Source organism: Bos taurus, chromosome 17, assembly GCF_002263795.3.
Source record: "Bos taurus isolate L1 Dominette 01449 registration number 42190680 breed Hereford chromosome 17, ARS-UCD2.0, whole genome shotgun sequence".
In the NCBI taxonomy this organism is placed as follows: Eukaryota; Metazoa; Chordata; class Mammalia; order Artiodactyla; family Bovidae; genus Bos; species Bos taurus.
In genome coordinates this window covers 71,966,949-71,988,800 of record NC_037344.1, presented here as the reverse complement: position 1 = coordinate 71,988,800, position 21,852 = coordinate 71,966,949, and the positions used below count along the sequence as shown (strand labels likewise).

Genomic DNA, 21,852 nt, shown 5'->3' with positions numbered 1-21,852 from the left:
TCATAATTTAGGAGGGGAGGAGGAGGAGGAGGAGGGGGAGGGAGGAGGGGGAGGAGGGGGAGGAGGGGGAGGGAGGAGGGGGAGGAGGGGGAGGGAGGGAGGGGGAGGAGGGGGAGGGAGGGAGGGGGAGGAGGGGAGGAGGCAGGTGCTCCAGTCGAGCTGTGAGGAGCGGTGGGGAAGTGGTCAGGAGCAGCCTCCTGGGCCCCGGCCTGGCACCTGGTGGGACCCCCACCAGGGCTGGGTTGGCCCCCAGGAGTCTGCATGCACCCCTTGGCCCTGGGCACCGATATCCAGGGCCGAGTGCCTGGAGCAGAGCTGGGATGCACCCAGAAGCAGAGCTGGGATGAAGCGCAGCTTTATGGGTGGGGCTGGCTGAGGGTCTGTCCTGACTGGTCCAGAACCAGGGCGGGCAGCTGGGGCTCCCGAACCCTCTGAAGGGACCTGGGGGGCCGGCTATCACCGGCTCTCCCCACTGGCTTCCTGTCTCCCCGGTTCTGGGGGCTGTCAGCAGCTCCCCCAGGCTGGAACCCTGACCTGGTGGGTGCAAGACCGTGCCTGCTCCCCGCCGGCCCCCAGCTCTTTGAGTGTGTGTGTCTCTGCGTGTGCAAGCGTCCCCCATCTGCCCGCAGCCCAGCTTCAGACACGTGAGGCCGCTCAAGAGGGAACCGTCAAGACAGCCTATGCTTAAGGAGGAGGCTGCCAGCACTTTCTGCCGGGAGCCAGGAGGCGGAGGGGGCGGGCAGGGCGAGACAGATGGCTGAGTAGGTGGGCTGCTTGGGAGCCCCAGCCTCCCTTGGTGGCGGCGGGGGATGGAGACAGATCAAGCTGCCTCCCTTGCTGGGGGGGTTTGGTTTGGAAGGTGGGAGACCACTGCCCTGGGCCGTGGAGCCGGGGGTGGACACTGAGAGCTCAGGGCTGACCCGGGAGTGCCCGGCAAGGCCCATGGTGAGGGCTGGCAAAGGCATGGTGTGGGGGCGGCTGGGCTCCCCACAAAGCACCAGCACCACCTCCCGCCCCATCTTGAGATGCTCAGGCGGCACTGGGGGCCCTGGCCCCGAGCACCCCACATGTGGGCGGCCTGGATGCCTCCCACGATCCCGAGAGCTGAGCTCAGCCAGAGCACAGGGGACCTCCCGTCTGAGTGCGAGGGTGGAGGGTCTCCAGCCTTGGCCTCCCCAGGGGCCCGCCCCCGCCCCCCTCCCAGGACCCAGGGAACAGGCCCCCAGTGAACGGCTCTCCTGCTGCTGGGGCCCATGGGCTCAGGGACAGGAACCAGGCTGGCTGGTGGCTGGGGGGCTGGGGGCCGGCAGGGTTCTCCAGGGTGGCCTGCTCACTTTGCAGGATCGCTAGATGGCCCCTCGCACGTATGTGCTGTCATGCCCGACTCTGTGGCCCCGTGTGGTCCGCCAGGCTCCTCCGTCCATGGGATTCTCCAGGCAAGAATATTGGGGTGGGTTGCCATTTTCTCCTCCAGGGGATCTTCCCAACCCAGGGATGGAACCCACGTCCATCAGCAGCTTCCAAAACCCATCCTGATGGCCGGGGGACAAGGAGGTGAGGAAGCTGAAGGTAGGACTCCGGACTCGGTGGAGGGGTTCAGAGCTTGTGGTTTATTGACATGAGCATGGGGGCCCCGGGACTTGTCCCTCAGATGGGGAAACCGCCACCCCTTCTGGGAACAAACCCCTTCACATGGAACGCCACTTCCAGGAAGCCCACCGAGATGCACACGGATAAACCCCTGGCAAGGCTGCAGGCATATTTGGCGAAGCCGTGGAGCCTTGGGGGAAGAGCGCAGGCCTCCGGGGGTGCCCACAGGGCTGCAGCTGGAAGCAAAGCCAACAGCTCATCGCACCCAGGACCACCTGATCCGTTTGGCTCAGGGCCGGGCCGGGCCCGGGAGCGGTGGAGCTGCCCACCCTCCCTGGGAATACTGCGGAAGCGGCCAGGACACCCGAGTCCATGGTGGAGCTCCGGCTGTGGGGCAAGGGTGACGGGGAGGGCGAGCCTGAGCGCTGGCCTGGGGAGGGCAGGGGTCACCGGTAGCCAACTCAGGGCCCCAGACTGACAACCTGCGCCTCTCCCTTGGGGCCTGGCCCCTGCCGCTCTCCCAAGCCTGGACGCTGAGGGTGGGCTGCGTCAGGGGGCCCGCCTGCCCACCCCTGCTGGCTGTGGAGTGGCCCCACTTGTAAAAGCAGGGTTCAAGGGCTCCGGCTGCCGTCTGCCACACAAGGAAGGCGCCGGCATCAGTAGCTTGCCTCTTCCCCAACCTACTTAATGTTAAGAATAGATACTAATACTTAATCACCCCTCCCTGTGGGGGGGGAGGGTTGCTAGTCCTGGCACCACTGCCCCCGAAGCCCCGGGCAGCCCCGTGCCCTACCGAGGGGACACGGAGGCCCAGGGCCGCGGTGACCAAGGGACAGAGCTGGGCTTAGGTGGGGACCGTGGTTCCTAGGCTGGCGCCCCCGGCTGGGGGGACTCTTAAGACCGTGGCCTGAAGGGGCGGTGGGTCAGGACTCGAGGAGGCCAACGATGCCCAGTCCAGGTTGAGGGGGGACGGCCCTGCGACGAGGCGCTGCAGGAGGCCAGCCCCTCTTGGCGGGAGAACAGGGGGCATCCCCTCAATGCCCCCCTCCCCAACCTGAGGGCCAGCTGACCGAGCCCTGTGCCGAGAGTGCTCAACGAGGGGCTTCTGGCTCCCGGAAGGCAGGACCTTCGGGTTAGACGGAGCAACACCTGCTCACTTGGCCACCAAAGCTCTGAGCTGCGGTGACTAGCTTAAGAGGCTTCTACGGCAAGCCCGGGACCCCGCTCAGATGCTTCGTTCCTGCTGCTAGGGCTGGGGGCTTGGGTGGGCAACGCTGAGTCTGGGAGCCGGCCTCACCAGGGGCTCTCAGCCCCCTCCCTGGGTGAGGAGGGCCTGGGCTCCCTTAGTGCAGCCTCCTGGGCCCTGCTGCTGGGGGGACTCTGACCGCCTCCTCCACGCCACCCCGCAGCCTGGGGACCCCCGCGCTAAGCCCCTCCCACAGCCCAGTCCCCAGTGACCTTCTCTGAAGCCTCACCCAAGTCACCCGCCCCGCTTCCCCACCCATCATGAAGATCCTACGTCCTCTGGCCAGAGGACTCCCCCCTGCCCCGCTTCCAACTCCACACCAACTTGGGGGAGCCAACCTGTCACGCACTTCCTGCAGCCTTGGAGCTGCGGAGACCAGCGGGCGACGGGCAGAGGAGGGCAGTGGAGGCTGGGACTGGAGCAGACTCCCCTCTGCTCTCCCGCTGCCTCCAAACGTGGCCAGGGCCCCTTGGGCGTGCATCCCGACGAAACCAACTCAACCGCTGACATACCAGGCTCTCCGGAACATCCCAGACAGCGGCACGGACCTGCCGTCGGGTGGAGCTTGGTCCCTTGGCCTGGGGTCCGATCAGAGACTGGGGGACGGGACCAGGAGGGTGGGGAGGCAGGTGGGGCCACGGTCACCCCAACTCTGGAGCCCTGAGGTCTGGCCCAGGCCGTGCAAAAGCAGAAAGAACTCTGCTGGGGAGAATTCTGCCCCAAATCACGCCGCTCTGACAAAACAAATCCTGCTTTTGTTAAAAAAACAAAAACCCGCAGCGTGCTCCGGGCATCCATCCAGCCCAGCGGCCCCAGCATTGCCCACAGCTGTTTAAGGCACTTGAACGGCTTATTTACACCACCTGGAAAAGGATGTGTTTCAATCCTCATTGAGGGGAAAAAAATTTCAGTAATACTGCAAAAGGAGCGTCTCACAAAAAGAAAAAAAAAAAAAATTCAATACTTAAAAGTTCCCTAGGGAATAAAATAAATGCGGAGCTCTGCTTAAGTTACATGACCCACGGAGCCTCTTGGCACTGACAGAACATGGACCAAACCTGAAATACTGCTTCTGAAGGAAACGCTTCCCTGGGAGAAGAACACAGACGGGACACACGCGTCTCTGTCTGGGCGTCCCCTCCTTGGAGCACAAGCCACGTGCGGGCACCAGGGCGGGTCACAGGTGGGCGCCCCGTCTCTTTCCCACGAGGCCCACCCTTCATACTCGGGCACCAGGAGCCCCGGGCACCCCCGAAAGCCTCGGTCATGGGCAGTCGGGGGGAATAAGAAACCTCTGTGCGGCGCCCAGGGCACTCTGGACAACATCTGCGGCTCCCAGCCTTGCCCGAGGCCCCCAGTGCCCGGCCACCCGGCGTGCATGCCCAGTGTCTTTGGTGTGGCTGCGGCCGCCACCCGCAGCCTGGGTCCCGCCCCCCCCGGCCCCTCCGGAACCGCTTTCCTCCACGAGGGTGCTCTCTCGAGGCCGTGGGGGGCATCGCCTGCCCGCCTCCCGCTGGGTCCTAAGGCATCTGTGGGGGGATCACGGGGTCGGGGGCGGGAGTCCGCGCCTCCTAGCTTCGCGGAGCGTCAGGCTCTGGCTCCAGCAGGTCCTGGGGGTCCCGCAGGAAGACCACCACGACCGTGATGTTGTCATGTGAGCCCCGCTCGCGGGCGGCGGCCACCAGCTCCTCGGCCACGCGCAGCCCGCTGCCCTGCGGCCCTGCCAGCCGGCTGCGCACGAGGCTGGCCACCTCCTGGTGGGGGACCACGTCGAAGAAGCCGTCACAGGCCAGCAGCAGGTACTCCTCGGAGCCCGTCAGCTCCCACGAGGCCGCGTCCGCCTCCCCAGACACGTAGGGCTTCTGGAAGACGTCCCCTGGGCCGGAGGAGGATGGTGGGGAGGGTGGTGAGGGCCTGGCGCCCTGACTGCAGGCCCTGGCCGGCCTGTGGCCACCCCACCTCCAAGGCGTGGCGGCTCACAGGGCACACGCTGCCAAAAGGTAGTTTCATGACGTGCCAAGTGCTCTGGGCGGCAGACAGAGCAGGGCAGTGAGAGGAGGGGGCTGGGAGGGGCTGGGCCCCCGGGGGGCGGGTGGGGAGAGAGCTGGGAGGCATTTCTTCAGCCCTGGGGGGAGACGGAAGCCCGCAGTCACTGGAGGCCGAGGGGAGGAGAGGGACTGCTGCTTCATCTTTAAGCTAGAGGACGCCTCGCCAGCAGGAGGGCACAGCAAGATGGGCCAGCCTCCTTTACAGACCGCCCAAGGATCACCTTCAGCCCTCACCGGGCAGCCAAGGGCTTCCCCCAGACCCTCCCGAGAGACTGTCTTAAGGACAGTGACTTAAACTGCTGTTATCTCACTGGGAGGCAAGCTGCTAAGGCGCCTGCACCCGCTGTGCCGGGCCCCCTCCCACCCCCTGGCCTCCTTACCGATGGCTCTGGACACAGCCAGGGTCCCGTTGACCCTCCAGCAGTCCATGTGCGACACGAAGCCACCCAGTGCCTCAATGCGGTCCTTCTCGTCCTGCGGAGACAGCCAGGGTGGGCCGGGGGGCTGGCGGGCGGTGGAGGGGTGTGCCCAAGCCGCCCGAGGGGAGGCAGCACGGGGAACCATGTGGCGGGGAGACACGCCAAACCCCCCAAACCGCCCCACTGACGCAGGCGCAGCTAACGGTGCCGCTGCCAAGGCAGACGCGCGGCCCGTCCCCCGCAGCTTTTTGGGCTTGGGGAACATGCTCGCAGCAGCAGAGAGAGCTAGGGCCCGGGTCGCTGCGGGGCCCTCCGCTGCCGTCTCTCAGGGACACGGTGCCTCCCCGTCACGGGCCCCTGGGCAGGGCTGGGTGACGCTGAACAGGCCCTGGATGAGCCCTGAGCAACCCCCCGCCGCGGTCTGGCTCCCTCAAGCTGCACCGCGGGGCTCCAGGCCTGAGAGGGCCGCACAGGCCCGACCCAGCCTCGGGTCCTGAAACCGTCTCCGGCCTCCAGAAGCTCCCAGAGCAGAGGCGTCTCCAACGCGGCTGCAGCCACCCCCGTGCCCGCCCCGTGGCTCCCGTCTCTGCCCCTGCCCAGTCCAGGCGGGGTATCCTGGGGCACGGGCCCCCCACCAGCCGGCCGTCCTCCCACCCCAGCCTCCCCAAGGCCAAGCCCAGAGCTGCTGGCCAGGGGTGGGTTCCCGCGGCTCCACTCATCCAGAGCCCTGTCCACCGCGTCCTCCCATGGGCCCCGCCCTCCCAGCCCATTCACCTGTGCCTCCCACTTCTGAGGAGGTTCACCCATTGCCTGCCACCTCCCCCGTGCAGAGCCTGGGGCTCCACGACCCCAGCCTTGCCCAACTCAAGGGTGGGTGTGTGTGTCTTGCAGCCCCTCCAGGCCCCACACCCCAGGGAGCACCCCACCACCAGCTCCGGGGCCTCAGGCCAAAGGCGTGGCCGCCCTCCTGGGTGCCAAGGCCTCCCGGACTCCGCATCCCTGAAGCCCAGACCTTTCCTTTTTGCCGCCCTCGCCTTCACGGGCAGGCCGTCCCCAGAACTGCCTGACAGCTTCCCTGCGACCCGGCCCCCAGCTCGCCCTCTGCCGGCCCCACTGTTCTGGAGGCTGCCAAGCTCCCGGCCAAGTGTGTCCTGGAGTCTCAGCAGCGACTCCGCTCCCCCGCCCTCCCCGTCCTCCGGCCGCCTGCTGGGCCGCACCAGCCGCAGGGTCTGTGCCTGTTCGCAGCCCCAGCACCTCCTCCCGGCCCGCTGCCCCAGGCCTGGCCCCTCCCAGCTCCAACCACCACCGCCTGAGGCCTCCCCCACAGCCCGGTGCTCCCCGCCTGTGCAGGAGAGGACTGGGCGTTAACCCTGCCTCCTGGGCCGCCTGCCAGCAGATACCCAGCTCCGTCCTGCAGCTCTGGGCTCCATGTCGCTGAGACAAGAAGGGCTCTGTGAGATTCCTGGCGGCCAGCGCGCCCAGCTTTAGGGGACCCGCTGGAGCGAGGCGGGACGCCCTCCCTCTGGAGGAGCGCCTGGAGCCCCCCGGGAGGATGGGGCCCCCTTACCTGCCGCTCGGGTCTGTGCGGCTCCATCAGCTTCACTGCCTGGCCCTGCCGCACCAGGAGAACCTGGGAGTCCCCGAGCCAGGCCACGTGCAGGGTGTTGCCCGCGATGAGTGCACACACGCCCGTGGTGCCACTCTGCAGCCGCTGCAGGGAGAGGGCGCACGCGGGTGAGGGAGGCGAGGAGGCCGCCGGGAGGCGCCCACACCGGCCAGATGCCCACCCCGGAACGGCGCTCAGGGGCAAACAGGAACGGACCCGCGCACGCGGGGACCCACGCACGAGGGGAATCAAATCAGCACGCACAGACACTGCCGTCCGCGATGTCGGAAAGCGGACGGCTGGGGGGTCCGGGGAGCAGCGACCACAAAGGCTGGAAGGAACTTCGGGGGTGACGGGGACGTCTGTTACCACGGCGAGAGGCGCACGGGCACAGAAACACGCGCCACACCCCCAGCCGGGACTCTGCACACGTGGAGCCTGTCACGTGTCAATTACACCTCAGCAAAGGTCAGTCTGGATCATCATAGCCTGAGCTAAGCACCTGCTGCAGGGAACCCTTTCTCACTCCCGGGTGCCTGGGTGCCCACCCCCCGGGGTCTCAGACCTGGAAGCTTTTCTGTTCAGATGCAAAGTCCGGCCTTGTTGAGGGTCTGTGCTCAGACTGTGTCCCCTTCCCCACACCCCCTCTGGAGCCACCTGGCTGTTTCCAGGTCTCTAAAACCATCTTAGCATCCACCTTGAGGGCTTGGAGGACCCTGAGGTGCGAGGGGACGGGAGGTGGGCAGTCAGGTCAGGAGCCAGATGCACCCTTTTTTCTTTCAGAAACAAACGGTGGGTCTGTGTAGCTGCCGACACCCGCAGTCCGGGCCGGCCTGCCTGGGGGGCTGGGGGAGGTGGTTCTCATGCTAGAACGGTAACACCTTGTTACTCTCTGTCTCAGCGATCTGCGGTCAGGCACTTCTCACGTCACCATGGCAGAAAGATCACACGCTGCGATGGAGGCTCCGATGACGGAGTTTTTAGCAACAAGGTGTTGTTTAAGGTGCCTGCTGTGTTCAGACATGACGCTGCTGCCTGCTTGCAGATGAGGGCAGAGTGCAAACCCAGCCTTTATCTGCACCGGGAGCCTGACAGTCATGTGACTTGCTTCATACGCGCACCGCACATCGCGGAGGTGGTCTGGAACCAAACCCTCGAGGCCTCTGAGGTCTGCCTGCCCTGATCCTGTGCTTCGTTTTCTGCATTTTACGATGCGGAGACGAACCGAGGGCCTTCTGAACCCTGAAGCAGGCCCTCGCTCCCAGAGCTAACTCCGAGAGAGTGCTACTGTCTCCCCTGACGTGCTCCGGCTGCTGGGGCCAGCCGGTCTGAGCCCAGGTGCTCAGCCACTTCCATGGTCCCTGGCCCAGGCCATCTTCCCCGCCCTGATGGCCAGGGACCGCCCCGTGGCCCAGAGCCCCTAGGTCTAGTCAAACCATCCGATTCTCAGCTAGCCGCGGTGCCTGCCCACGGGAGCCACGCCGTCTGCCAGCCTCTGCCCCCTGGCCGACCCTGGCGGCTTCCCGAGTGGCCCTGGCATGGCGTGGCGTCTCCTCTTGGGAACCATGAGGAAGAGCCCCGCGCCTGTCATCCCGCCGCCCGATTACGAGACAGTCTCGCTGCCCGCCCTGTGAGGCCCGCACACCCTCTGCTGGAGAGAGCCCCACGCGGGTTCCGGCCACAGGCCCGTTGAGGCAGGAGCAAGGGGACGCGCTGGCCAGCGGGCTTCGGCAGGGGCCCTTCCGCCGCCTTCCTCGCAGAGGCCTGTCCCGGCGGCCCCACTCCGCACTCACCTCTCGCCGGGCCTTCCAGAGGAACATCTCGTCGGTGCGGCGGAAGGCCGCGCGGAGGGCCTCCGCGGGGTCCGCGGCCAGCTCCGGCCGGCGGGCGGCGACCGCGTGCACGTGCACGGATGCGTACCTGGCGGCGTCCGCTCCTCCGTGCCCGTCGAACACGGCGAAGTAGGCGCGGTCCACCGAGTCCTGGCGGGGAGTGCGGGGCGAGGTCACGGCCTGGGCGGAGCGGGGCGCTGGGGGACCGCACGGCCTCGCCACCAGACAGGCTGAGCTGCGGGCGGGTTGGGGGGTGGTCTTGGGGAGGACGACCCTCGGGAGCCTCAGTTTCTGCTCTGGCCCGGCTACGGGGGCGCGTGCACAAGGGCAGCGGCCCCAGACGGCTCTGGGGGGGGGGCCGGGGTAGAGCTCAGCAAGCAGGGGGCCGGGTGGGCGGGGCCCAGCGCGGCGGGGACGATGAGCCCGGCTGCCCAGAGCTGGGCAGGTGCTTACGGCAGCCGTGGGCGTCCCACTTGCCTGGGCTCCGGCGGTGGCCCCGCTGGGCACCAGGGTCCCCTCCCACCCCGGGCCCCCACTGACCTCCAGGCCGAAGAGCAGGTTGAAGGCGGGCAGGCACACATGCCGGTCCTCCATCCTGCGGCGGGCGTTGCGGATGGCGTGAGCGGAGACCAGCCACTGCCGCTGCGGGGCCCGGGCCGCTGCGGGCACCTGTTGTTGCCACTGGCCGCACGCCTGCCAGAGGCGGTCAAAGAGGCTCCGCGCCAGGCCCGCGGCGTCCAGCACTGAGGGGCAGGACCGGGGGCTGTTAGGGAGGCAACCCCGCGGACCCCTGGGGGCTCCCTGATCCCACCCCTGCTTCCCAAGACCCCTGGAGTCCATCAGCCTGACTGCCTGGCCCCCTGGGCACAGCAGCCTGAGGACCCCGCTCACAGCCTGTGTCGCCAGTTACAACATGCCTGGTTTGGAAACACACACGCACACAGGGAGCCCCTGCCCGACTGCACGGCTGCACCCCAAAGGAAAGAGCCAGAAACGCAAAAAGGTTAAGAACAAGCACAGGGCCGCTGACTGTGCGTTAATGGAGACAATATACATCCAAACACAGAGTGAATTACGGTCTGTTTTCCCAATGAAGGACTAAGAATCAATCTGTTATTCTCATACACAGCACCCCGGACAGCGGTCAGTGGAAGGAAGGAAGGAAGGAGCTCCTGACGCACAAAGGCCTGGTGACTCTCCAGGGAACCCCGCGCAGTGGAAAAAGCCCATCGTGCGTGACATCACTTATCTGCATCCTCGAATGATAAGAACATAGGGATGGGGGGCTGTCGGGGCTCAGGGTGGGGGCAGGCGGGTGTCAGGGCGGCCACAGCAGTAACGTGACATCCGTGTGGGATGAAGCTACGTCCAGACCCTCTCGTGCTATTTCATCGGTTTCCACTGGGGGACAAAGATGCGGGGTCCTCACTGGCAGTTCTCACGACCGGGGCCACGGCTACCCGAGGGTCAAGTTGAATTTTAACAAGTTCAAGGATGGAACGGAAATCGACTTTGCAAACATATGAAGTGCTTCCGTCACAATCTTTTTAAAAAATCAACACTAAGGGGAAAAAATGTGAAAATGAGAGACAGAGGGGAAATTCCACCTTTGATCACGAGAACGTGGACACCTCCGACCCACGTGGGCCCAGAGGATTTCAGAGGCAGGCAAGTCACAGACCCCACGAGCTCAGCAGCGGATGTCTGCAGGGCGGGGTCCCGGGCCAGGCTTTTCCTTAAGGACACTGTTTGGTGCTTTCCCCATTTCCCACTGCAACCAGAGGCTGGTTTTGTTTTTTTGGCTGTGTTGGGTCTCAGTTACTGCACGAGGGATCTAGTTCCCCGCCCAGGAAATCGACCCAAGCCCCCTGCATGGGGACCGTGGGGGTCTCAGCCACCACCAGGAATCCCATAGTGGGGCCCAGCTCTCTGGGATGGGGCGGGCAGAGGCTCTCCCCGCCCTGCCACACCTCTGCCCCCAGCAGGGGTTCTTAGAACTCCCGAGCAATGCCAGTTTTGCAAGAATGGCTTCAAGGGACAGACTTGCCTGCACTCCACTCTCATGACAGGGGTGAGCTGATGAGTGTGGCAGGCCCAGGCCTGCTTGGAGAGCAGGGCCAGCTGAGCCGGTCCCCCCTCCCCCGGCCCTCGGAGCCCCCAGGCCTGGCTCTGGGCTGTGAGCCGCACCAGCTCCTTTCCGCCAGCAGGTGGTGCTGGCTTCCCACCGAGGGGCCAGGGGCATTTGTGGGCTGGCTGGCAGGCTTGGCAGAGGACAAAGGCGGTCTATCATCACCCGCCTGCCAGCCTTGGGGCAGGAATGTGTGGCGGGGCTGGGCTGGAATGCGGCTGGGCAGGGAGCCAGGGAAAAGGCCGCGTGTGTGTCCCTGTGCCCTGCATGTAGCACTGATGCTGGGGGCAGTGATCACGTCAGGTGGTGCAGGTGCCAGGTAACCCCTGTAACGTGTAACGGAGCAAACCGACGCGCTGTGCGTTCACGTTACACGTCACAGCTCAGTTGCATCTCAATTAAAACCAAGGACAAAGCAGCAGTGGGTCGGGCAGGGGCACGAATGGAGAAACCTGTGGAGGCTCTGGCCGCCTGCTCCCCGGGGCCGGACCCCGGGACCCACCCTGTCCCCGGCAGGCATCCCACCTGACCCCCGCACCCTCCCCAGCCTGGTGAGCACGCAGGAGCCCAGGCCCTGCTCAGGGTGGGCCCACCAGACGCGCCCCACAGCCTGGCCCAAGGCTGCAGTCCTGGTGCAACCTGAGCTGACCTCCACCCCGGGGGGAAAAACTACCAGGAAAGCGACTGAAGAGCCTGCGAAACAGGGCCTGCCCGGTGGGAGGCTCACTCCTGGCTGGGCTCCTCCGGGTGTGGACTGCAGGCTCGGGAGCAGGGCACTGGCTCTCAGGGATCCCCGAGTCACCACCTGGCCGGGTTCCCAGAAGTTCACAGCTGAGACACGGCCTGGACTCTGAATTTTCTACCCCTGGACCCTGCGGCTGCCCCCGAAGCCGGCTCCCACGTCACCACCGTGTCGCGCAGAGGTGGGAGGGCAGGCCCGCGAGGGCTGCAGGCACCCCGGGCTCCTCCGGACAAGGCTGTCCACCGCCCAGGCTGCGGGGCTCGTCCTGCACGCTGGGGAGGCCTCTCCTGGGGCTTGGACTCTGCCACCCTGTCATGAGTCCGGCGCTGCCCACCCGTGAAACGGGAAAGCAAAGGAGGCCAGGTGGCCTGACGCTCCCCCGCAGCCTGTTTCCCACGAAGCCCCTGGGGCCCCGGAGCGGGAACTCACGTGTCACAGGGGCCTTCTCCTCCGCTCTGTCCCCTCTGTCCCCGTCTTCCTCCTCCTGCTCCGGCAGCTTCCTGAACTCAGAGAGGTCAGACTGCAGCAGCTGGGAAACCGCCTCATGGGCCAGGCAGGCGGCGAGTGGTGGCGGCGCGCTCCTGGGGACGGGGGCCTGGAGTCAGGGGCCCGTTCCTTGCAGGAGTTGGGACCCTGGGGTCTGCCCCGCACTCCAGGGACAACCCTGGCCCCCTTCCCCTCAGGGAGGTCCTTCGGGAGCCGGATGGCCGTCCAGGCAACACCATTTACGGGGTGGTGCCTCGCTGGGGCTGGTGGGAGGGGGACCCACGGACGTGTGAGCTGAGTCTACTGGATGAACGGCCTGACGTCCAGCCTCAAGACAGCTCCTGGTCCCCAATACCAGCCGGGGATCCCTGGGGGTCAGGGAGCCCTACGAATCGAGTTGTGTGTGTTACGGAGTCTAAGCCCAGCGCCTCGGCACGTGACCAGGCGTGGAAGCTGGGCTGTTGTAGAAGCTACCAGTTATGACAAGGTCCCCCGGGAGGGAGGGGCGCGGATGCAGTCATGCTGGCATCCTTACTGAAGGGGGAAACGGGGGCAGAGACCCCAGGGAGACACCCTGCGAAGACTGGTGAGCGGATCTCCAGCTGAGGACCGCCAGCAACGGCCAGAGGGACCGGCCCCGCAGACACACGGCTCCGGGACCCCGACCTCCGGAATCTTGGGAAAACATGGCTGTCGTTGAGGCTGCCCAGCCCATGGTGCTTTGTCGCCGCCCCAGGAAAGCAATCCGGGGAGTGCCACACCCACGGGCTGTGAGCCCCCGTCACATGGGGTCCCGGGGGAAGCAGGCCGTCCAGGCAGCTGGGGAAGGGGGCTCTGGGGAGGCAGCTGCCAGGGTGACAGGGTCATGTCCTTGGTGTGGCTGGAGAAGGGATGTGACACCATCTGACCAGGCTTTTTCAGGCCGGCCTGGCCTCGCCGCGAAGGGCGGGCCTGGCAATGGACCGGAAGGGATGGGGCTGCCGTGTGGGGCAGGGACCGGGTGGGTCCGCCGTACGTCTCAGGCTCCCCGGAGGCCAAGCGGCCTGGGGCACGTGGGCACGCAGTCTGGGTGGGAGAATGGGGTGGGGCAGAACGGCTGAAGGGGGCTGGGGAAGTGGGGTGATGCCAGGGGTGCCACCTGGAGCCAAGTCTGGGAAGCGAGACCGGGCTGGCTGCTTCCCAGGGCAGACAGGCTGCGCAGAGCTGAGGGTCAGCGCAGGCTAGGGTGGGGAGCAGGAGGGGCCAGGAGGCCTCCCGGCAGGAGAAGAGGGTTGCACGAGGGCTCCGGGAGGCCTAGGGTGGAGAGAGCGAGGCCAGCAGGAAGCAGTATGGGAAACTCTCACCATGGGCTCTGGGGCGTGCGGGCACAGCCCCCAGACTCAGGGACCGGATCCCACCATGGAAGGCCCCAGCTCTCTGGGTCCCAGGGCTGGCATCCTGGCCTGTCCCCGAGGCCAGGCACACCCAAGGGAAGCTGGGCACTGTGCTGGGCGGAACCAGGCCCTCCCGACGGCTGGGCGGGTGTGTCCCCCTGGGCAATCTCTGGTGAGTCTGCAGAGGGCCTGAGGGAGCTGCTGGGATGAGTCTGTCGTCTTTTTTTAAAAATGAGAAGCTGACTCAGGGGCATAGCCCCTGGAACCCGCCTTTGAAAAACAGCCAGCCGAGACCTGAGGAGCATGCTCCTTGGCCCCACGGGGATCTCCTGCCTTGAGCTGGGCCCCCTTTCCCGGTGGGGAGAACTGTGCTGCTCCCGGGTCCCAGTGTGGGGCGAGGCCACAGCGGCTTCCTGCGACTGGGAGCCCTGGTGGGGGGGTCAGGGAGGTGGCTTCCGGCCTTGGGGACAGGACAATGCCTGGCTGTGGGCCCCGCCCGGCACCCCGCGGCCACCAAAGACTCCAGCGAGGATGCCTCACGACAGGCACCAGGTACCCAAGAAACGAGAACCGCTCCGGTCCACTGCCTGCCGGGTTCCCAGGGAGCCCGCAGGCCCGCGGCAGAGACGGAACTGCCTCTCAGTGACTGCGGGTTCCGGCCCGCCCGGGGGCCTGGGACGTGACCCCTGACGAGGAGGAGGAGGAGGAGGCTCTCACGCAGGATCCATTCACAACCAGCACACTTGGGCCTGGACGCCCAAGCGCCTGCACACGGGCTTCTGGGTGTGCAGGTGGGCGCTGATCGCCAGACGGGAGACACACGGAACAGCCGTGTCCACACGGGAAAGAAAGGCTGGGGACGACGAGAGCAACAGAAAGCAAGTCCATTCAAACGGCTGGAGGGCCTTCCCCGCTGGGGGCTTGGGTGCTGTCCCTGTTCGGGGACCTGAGATCCCACAGGCCGCATGATGCAGCCAAAAAAAAAAAGGCTGGAAAACAGGACTTTTAAAATAATGTGTTTCAAGGTCCTTCGAAGGGCGTCCCTGGCTGCTCAGCGGTAAAGGATCCACCTGCCCACGCGGGAGACGCGGATTCGGTCCCTGGCGTGTGAGCTCGTGCGCGCCGGCAGGGGTGGGTAACGAAGCCCCCGTCAGCGCACCTACTGGGCCTGTGCTCTAGGGCACCTACCGGAACCCGCTCGCCTGGGAGCCCCTGTTCCACAGCAGGAGCAGCCCCCGCTCCCGCACCCGGAGAAAAGCCTGTGCAGCTCGGGACCCGACACAGCCAGAAGCAACAGAAAGAACGTGGAGACGATTGTTCAAGGCGGAGGATTCCCTGGCGGTCTGGCCGTTAGGACTCTGCGGTCTCCCTGCAGAGGGTGAAGGTTCAGTCCCTGGTCGGGAACTGAGATACCGCCAGCTCTGCGGCTGTGACCCCCAACCTCTCACCCGTCACCAGCTGCAGGCCTGCACTGTCCGCCCACATGGACGCCTCGGGCCGACCCCCGTCTCTGGCTCAGGCCCCTCCCTGGGCAGGAGGGTCCTCTCGCCCTGTTCAGGCCTGGCAGGGACAGCGGCCCAAGGGGCTGCTGCGGGCTCGGGGCCCTTGAACATCCCTTCCACCCCCCGAGTGCCACTGTGGTGCCCGGCCCCTCGTCTCGCCCCCCATCCAGCCCCCCAAGCCCCAGTGTGGCCTCAGCCAGCCCCAGGCCCGCTCAGCTCCCCTGGTGTGCCTCTGAACTAGTTCCCCAAAGTAAGAGCAGCCAGCCTCACCCTCTGCATGCACCACACAGACAGACAGGCCACCCGCTTTCGGACCTGCGGCCGTCATGCCCCCGTGGCCGACTGGACAGGCCTCGGGCCCCTCCCGGCAGTTGCCGGGGCTGCAGGGCAGGAGCTGGCCTGCCTCCAAGGACGCCGAACGCCAGCACTGGGGGTGAACAGTGATGGGTGAGGCCTCTGGGAGGGATGAGGCTCTGAGGCTGCCTTGTCCCCCAGCCCCACCCACGACCCTCTCCTTGGGTGGCCCGTGGCTCTCGGTTTCCCTGACTCCCGCTAAGCTGCTCACGTCCCTCTGACCTCATCTTCGTGGCCTGGGCAGTGGGGACGCAGCCACCGCCACTCGGGTCTGGGTGCCTGGGGGACAGCGTGGCCTCGGGCCAGCCTCTGAGCCTCTGCCGCCCCGTCTGTGAGGGGACAGAAAGGCGACTTCACGCCAGTACCCACGAGGGGATGGACTGAATCCCCCGGGAAGACCCGCCGAGGCCCCTGGTCAGAGGGGAGCCTGCCAGGGAGCAAGGCCTCGGCGGGTGGGGGACGGGGCACACGGGGGCAGGGCCCCCAGCCCCACGGGACGGGCGCCTTCACAGGGAGAGAGGCACAGACGAGGGCCCCAGCACACTCACGGCCGGGCTGGGCACGTGCCGACGGGCCAGGTCGCACGTGGGGCCGGGCTGCACTCGCAGCTGAGACCAAGGTCGGGGCGGCCCTAACTGCCGGCCGCCTGGGTGCGCAGACGAGGCCCTCGCGTTGACCAAAAACCCCCACCCCGCAGGCTGCAGCCCCAGGAAACCAAGGTGGCTGGTGGTGGGGGGGATTCCCATGTGCAACATGATCGGCAGGAGAGGAAGGTGCGAGTGAAGCTGACAGGGTGGGAGTCATGGTCCTGGCCCCCCCCGCCCCCCCGCCCCTGGGTCCCTCTCCCCGCCCCTGGGTGCCTGCTGGGCTCCCAGTCCCCTGCCCCTGCCCCACCCCTGGGTCCCCATCCCGCACCCACACCACTCACCGGCTGCTCAGGAAGCCCATCGCCACCTCGGCCAGCTCGCCCTCCACCTCCTCGAGGGTCAGCACTGGCCCTGGCACCTTCCATGGCAAGGGGCTCTCTGGGCTCAGTGGAGCCGGGAAGTCGCGGAGGAGCGTGTCCAGGAAGCCGGGGGTCTCCTCTGCCGTCTGGCCGTTCTGTTGTGGGGCCCCCGAGGCCATGCCCAGGGCATCGGGGGGGCAGGGGAGCTGCTGCCGGGGTCCTCGGTCTTCTCTCTGCAGGGAGACGCAAGGGTCAGTGCCCGGGGCTGGGGGTGACCGTGCCCACACCCTGCAGCGCTGAGTGCCCACTTTTCCCTGCTTCCCCTTGGAAGCCGGGGCCACACCAAGACTGGGGCTCCAGGCGGAAGGGCAGGGCCACCCACCCTCGCACGCAGTTAGTTCTGAGGCCCATGTGGGAGGGACAAACCCTGATGGGGGATCTGAGGGGCCTAGAGGGGTGGCTTCTGGAGACAGACCCGGGTGTGGGTGTGGTGCAGAGGGATCCCGGCTGGAAGCAGAAGGCATGCTCCTGGCAGAGAACAGCCTGAGAGGTCAGAGGCAGGCAGGAGTGGGGCTGGGGCCAGGGCCCGGAGGCAGGCGGACGCGGCCTGTGGCCTGTGCAGGGGGTTCATGTGCCCCGGCGGCCGCCAGAGGCAGCCCAGTGGTGCAGCGGAAGGCTCCCCCAGGACACTCGGGGCCTGCGGGAGGTGGTCAGGCCTTCCGTCCTCCCAGGAGGAGTCCCAGGCCTCCTGAGGCTTAAAGGGCTTGACCACGGGGTAAGTGTCCCCAAACATCCCAACTGTCCTGGGCTTTGAATGGCTGGAGGATGGGGGACCCGGGGGCCCCCAACCCTCTGAGGATCAGAGCTCCTAACTCTGCATGAGTCTCTGGGGAGGACGGGTGGGTGTGGGCTTGGGGGAAGGGAAGCAAGACGGGTGATGAGCGGAGGGTCTGGGGGGCAAAGAGAGGTAAGTTAAGAAACACATGGAGCAGGAAATGGCAACCCACTCCAGCGGTCTTGCCTGGAGAACTCCATGGACAGAGGCTACAGTCCATGGGGTCACAGAGAGCTGGACACGACTGAGCGACTGACACGCACGTCCGTTCTATGGCGCTGTCTCTGTGCTTGCGTAGAGACATGTGTCTTTAGGAGAAACACGAAGGCATGACTTACAACGCCCTTTCGTATTTAAGGAGAGAAGGTTCTGGGGACAGGCTCAACGCCCTTTCGTATTCAAGGAGAGGAGGTTCTGGGGACAGGCTCAACGCCCTTTCCCCTTTCGTATTCAAGGAGAGGAGGTTCTGGGGACAGGCTCACGCTCACAGTTAGCCCCCATCTGCTGACCATGAGGGATCACAACGCAGCCCCCGGCCCAGAGAGCACACGGGGCAGAAACGAGAGCACCATGCAGTGGCGCAGGCCCGGCTCCCTGCAATTCCAAACCCTGAAATCGCTCGTGAGTTGTGTGATCAGGGTCAAAAGGGAGACAGCCGCTCGCAAACCTCCCAGGACTGGAGGGCGGCACACAGCGGCGATCCGGAACCTTCACCTTCCACCTCGCTGCCAGGGCGGCCTTGGGGGTGTTTGGGGGCCTGGCCTGGAGACGCTGTTCCCTGGGCCTGGAGCCCACTCCCCTCTGCAGCAGCTGAGCCCGGGCTCCGCTCTGTGCCCAGCGCCCCTTCCCCTGTGGGGTGCTGGCTGGCGACTCTCCTCGGAGGGGCAGGTGGGCATTACCAGCACCCCAGCTTTGCTTTCACAGCAGCCGGCAGGACAAAGGGCCGGAAATGAGCAGGACGCGGCGCAGCCTTCCCCGGGACGCCCGGGGTAAGGGACGGGGTGGTCTCCTTCCTGTCCATGCTCTTCTCGACCGGCTCCGGGATCCAGGGCGCGTCCCATGCCAACGGGAGCCCAGGTCGAGAGACGGCAGGAGGGAGGCAGCCCTGGAGGGTGGGCCGGGGCCCTGGGCTCTCCCGGGACCACCCAAGGAGCTGGTCGGTGAGGACGGAGCCTGGTCACCGCTCAGCAGGCCGGCAGGGCCAGGCCGGGTGTGAGCACCGGTGGGAGGGGGCTGGTGAGAGGCCGGGGCAGGACCCGGGCCTGAGGACCTGCAGGGGGTGAGGGAGGGACCCTGGGCCGCTCGACCCGTCTGGCCCAGCGTGGCCCGTGGCCAGGCCCTCTCGCTCTTGCCATGAGGCCCCCCAGGCTCCGCTTGCAGTGGAAATAACGACGCTGCCGCCTAACACCCGCAGGGGACCAGCGCGGTGCAGGCCCCTCAGGGGCCGCTGGCCCCTCCTCTCACCGCCCAGACACGGCAGAGAAAGGGCCAAGCCAGCTACGGGCCTGGCTCCCAGCCCACTCCTCGGGGGCTGCTGACCTCGGGGGCTGGCCACTCCCAGACCCCTCCCTCATCTCTGCGCCCGAGACCCCGAGACCCGCGCGCTCTGCCCCACCTTGGCCGAGAGCCCCACAAAGTCTTCAGAGTTCTACAGCCCTTCTGCTCACACCTGACTTGTCAAAGTCCATTTTTCTTTTCCTTTTTCCATTTAAAATATCTACTTTCCTCTAGTTTAGCCATCTTGACTTAGAAGCTCAACTTGCGTATTTGTAAGCCTGGGTTTTTCTCCACCACATAGACAAGGCAGCTACTTGTGGCCTCCTGCTTGATTTCCCAACAGGAGGGAAAAGAGAAAGAGAGCCTTAGGAAGGGAAAACTGCACCACTGTTACAAAAGCATCGTCTTCATTGCTGCAAGCTTTTCTGTAAGTGGAGAGTCTTATTTCTTCATTCATAAACAGCCAGTGGGAAGAGTACGGGGGAAACCTTTCCAGATCTTTTCCTATGTGTATATTTTCTTGTTTTTAATACATTTAAGGTAAAGCAATGTGTATGCTCCGTCAAGTCTGACTCTGGCCCCATGGACTGTAGCCCGCCAGGCTCTTCTGTCTATGGAACCTTCCGGGCAAGGATCCTGGAGTGGGTTGCCACTTCCTGCTCCAGAGGATCTTCCTGATGCGGGTCGAACCCGCATCTCTTGTGTCTCCTGCATTGGTACATGGATTCCTTGCCACTAGTCCCACCTGGGAAGCCCAAGGAAAGTATACATAACACAGGATTTATCATTTTGTTCATTTTAAGTGTGGGTTTCCCTGATGGCTCAGTGGAAAAGAATCCACCTGTCAATGCAGGGGACGAGGATTCGATCCCTGGGTTGGGAAGATCCCTTGGAAAAGGAAATAGCAACCCACTGCAGTATTCTTGCCTGGAGAATCCCCCTGGACAGAGGAGCCTGGCGAGCTCCAGTCCACGGGGTCGCAGAGAGCGAGACACGACTGAGCAACTAAGCAGCAACACACGACTGCAGCTCATCCTCTACTCGTTTCAAGCGCACGGTTCTGCCGCACGAAGCGCGCTCATGCTGTGCAAACACGCTTTCACAGGACTGACTTCTCATGAGACTGTAGCCTGTCCCCCACCACCCCCACCGGGTCTCCGGGTGTAGCAGCACCCTCTATGCGAGGCCCCTTTGAACACAGCTGCTGGCAACATGAGGGTGGAGAGGCGGGTGTCAGCTTCCTCCCAACACCCTCCGCAGGTGCGGCCTGAGGCCTGGCCCCTTAAAAGAGGAAGCCAAGACACTCGGTGGAACATGGTGGGCAGCAGACAGGTCCTACAGACAGTGCTGGCTTCGGGCCACATCAGAAAGGAATTCTAGGAATGAACCTACGGAGGTTGGCCTAGCGGCCTGCGTCCTGTTTACCTCTCACGACTGTGCTGACTACAAGCCTGGACTCAGCCACTCTGCAGTGAAGAAACAGGCTCCGGGAGGGTCAGCAAACCCCCACGGAGGCCGCACAGGCAGGAAACGGCCAAGCCGGGATCAGGTGGGGTCATCCCGGCCTTTGTTATTCCCAGCTCGGTGGCAGGAGAAAAAGACTTGAAATGTGACCATCGGCCGGATATGGCAGGAAAGGCAGAAATGAGCCTCCAGTTCTACGTCCTGCGGCCCCGGGGGGCACAGCTCGCCCTCGGAGCCTGCCCCAGGGTATGTCAAGAGGACGTGTGTCACCCAGCACGTGTCACTAAGGGCACGGTCCCCGCTGGGTGCCAGGCTGCAGGGCAGGGGCCAGCACCGTCGGGAGGGCCTGGCGCTGTTAGGCCTGGCACGAAGACCCCTACTACGGCCAGCTGCCACTCCCCTGCTGCACAGAGAGGCTGAGGGGCCCGGCTGAAGCCGCACAGCTGCAGCGCGGGGCCTGAGCCTGGGGTTCCATCGCACACGCGTCTGGCTAACGCCACTGCACGCAGCCCGAGCGCTGGGTGGAAACGGAAACACTCGGATACACTCCGGGCCGGGCCCGGATCGGGGGTGGGGGTGGGGGGCGGGGGGCGCTGGGGCGGCAGCTGCGGCCCGGCAAAGGTGCGGGGGGCTTGCCGGGGTAGGGGTCTGGGCCAGGGGTGCGGAGGGGAGCGCGGGACCCCGGGCAAGCGGGCGCGTTGCGCCTCGGCCCTTCACCGCGCGCCCCGGCTCGGCTCGGAGCTCCCCGCCGCACCCCCGGGCGCGCAGCCCCCAGGCCCGCCCCGGGCCCCCGACCCCGAGGTCCCCGCCCTGCAGCCCCCAGCCCCTCGCGGCCCCCCAGCCTGCCCTTCTGCCCCCGCCGGCGCACCCCTGCCGTCAGCCCCCCAGCCCCGCGCCCCGCGCCCCCCAGATCCCTACCGGCCTCACCCTCCGCCGCTCCGCCGCCCGGCGCCCGCCTGGCCGCCGCTCCGGCCGGCCCCGCCCACTTCCCGTCCGTCTGGCCCCGCCCACTCCGCCTCCGGCCGGCCCCGCCCACTTCCCGTGCGGCCGCGGCGCAGGCGCAGTCAGGCCCGGGAGGGCGGGGCCGGCCTCTGCTGCCCCCTGGCGGCCGCCGCTGCAGGGCGCGGGTCTCCTCCTCCCGTGGCGGCCGGGTAGGGGGACAAAGCCTTCCTCGGGGACGCCCAGACACTCGGCAGCTTGCACAGTCGAGAGCAGGTCAGCGGCTGGTGGAGCGGGGGTGCCACCCAGCACTGCCTGGGGCTCACGACCCTTTTAGGGACCCTTAATTTCGTATTGCCACAAACTGACACACAGTATCTGCAGGCCTGGAGGTCAGAAGCCTGCAGGGTCTCAATGGCCTACGTTCAAGGGTCATCAGGGTGCCCTTCCTTTCTGGGGGCTCTAGAGGAGAATCTGTTTTCCTTCCTTTTTCAGTTTCTAACTGCCCCGCCTCTCTTAGCTCATGGTCCCCCACCTTTGGAGCCAAGAAGACCCTCGTGATGACTTTGGGCCACCCAGATGGCCCAGGGTAATCTGTTCTAAAGTCAGTGAGCAGCCCTCGTTCAGCTTGCAGCTCTGATTCCTCTTCACCACGTCATCTAAGAGCAAAACAGTTCCAGGGCCCAGGACCCGGACATCTTCGGGGGGGCGCTTCTCTGCCACCCTAGAAGCCAAGGGAAAAAACTGGGGGCCATGCCACACAGCTTGTGGGATACTACTTCCCCCACCAGGGATCCACCATGTCCCCAGCCATGGAAGTGGGGAGTCCTAACCACTGGACCGCC

General features: G+C 65.9%; 1 protein-coding gene across 2 annotated transcripts; it reads right to left on the bottom strand.

The window, feature by feature from the left end:
* Positions 1-1,591: 1,591 nt before the first annotated feature.
* Positions 1,592-21,055, bottom strand: PPM1F (protein phosphatase, Mg2+/Mn2+ dependent 1F). 2 transcript variants are annotated; one of them, XM_024977866.2, is made up of 8 exons: positions 20,987-21,055; positions 16,255-16,505; positions 12,041-12,192; positions 9,282-9,484; positions 8,703-8,891; positions 6,871-7,014; positions 5,265-5,358; positions 1,592-4,712 (listed from the first exon to the last, which is right to left on the bottom strand). In XM_024977866.2, exons 2-8 carry the CDS (start codon positions 16,449-16,451, stop codon positions 4,408-4,410), a joined length of 1,284 nt encoding a protein of 427 aa, XP_024833634.1. In that variant the 5' UTR covers positions 16,452-16,505; positions 20,987-21,055; the 3' UTR covers positions 1,592-4,407. The 2 variants fall into 2 exon arrangements, with proteins under 2 accessions (XP_024833634.1, XP_024833633.1); XM_024977865.2 differs by having other exon boundaries at positions 20,996-21,055.
* Between the last annotated feature and the right edge of the window lie 797 nt (positions 21,056-21,852).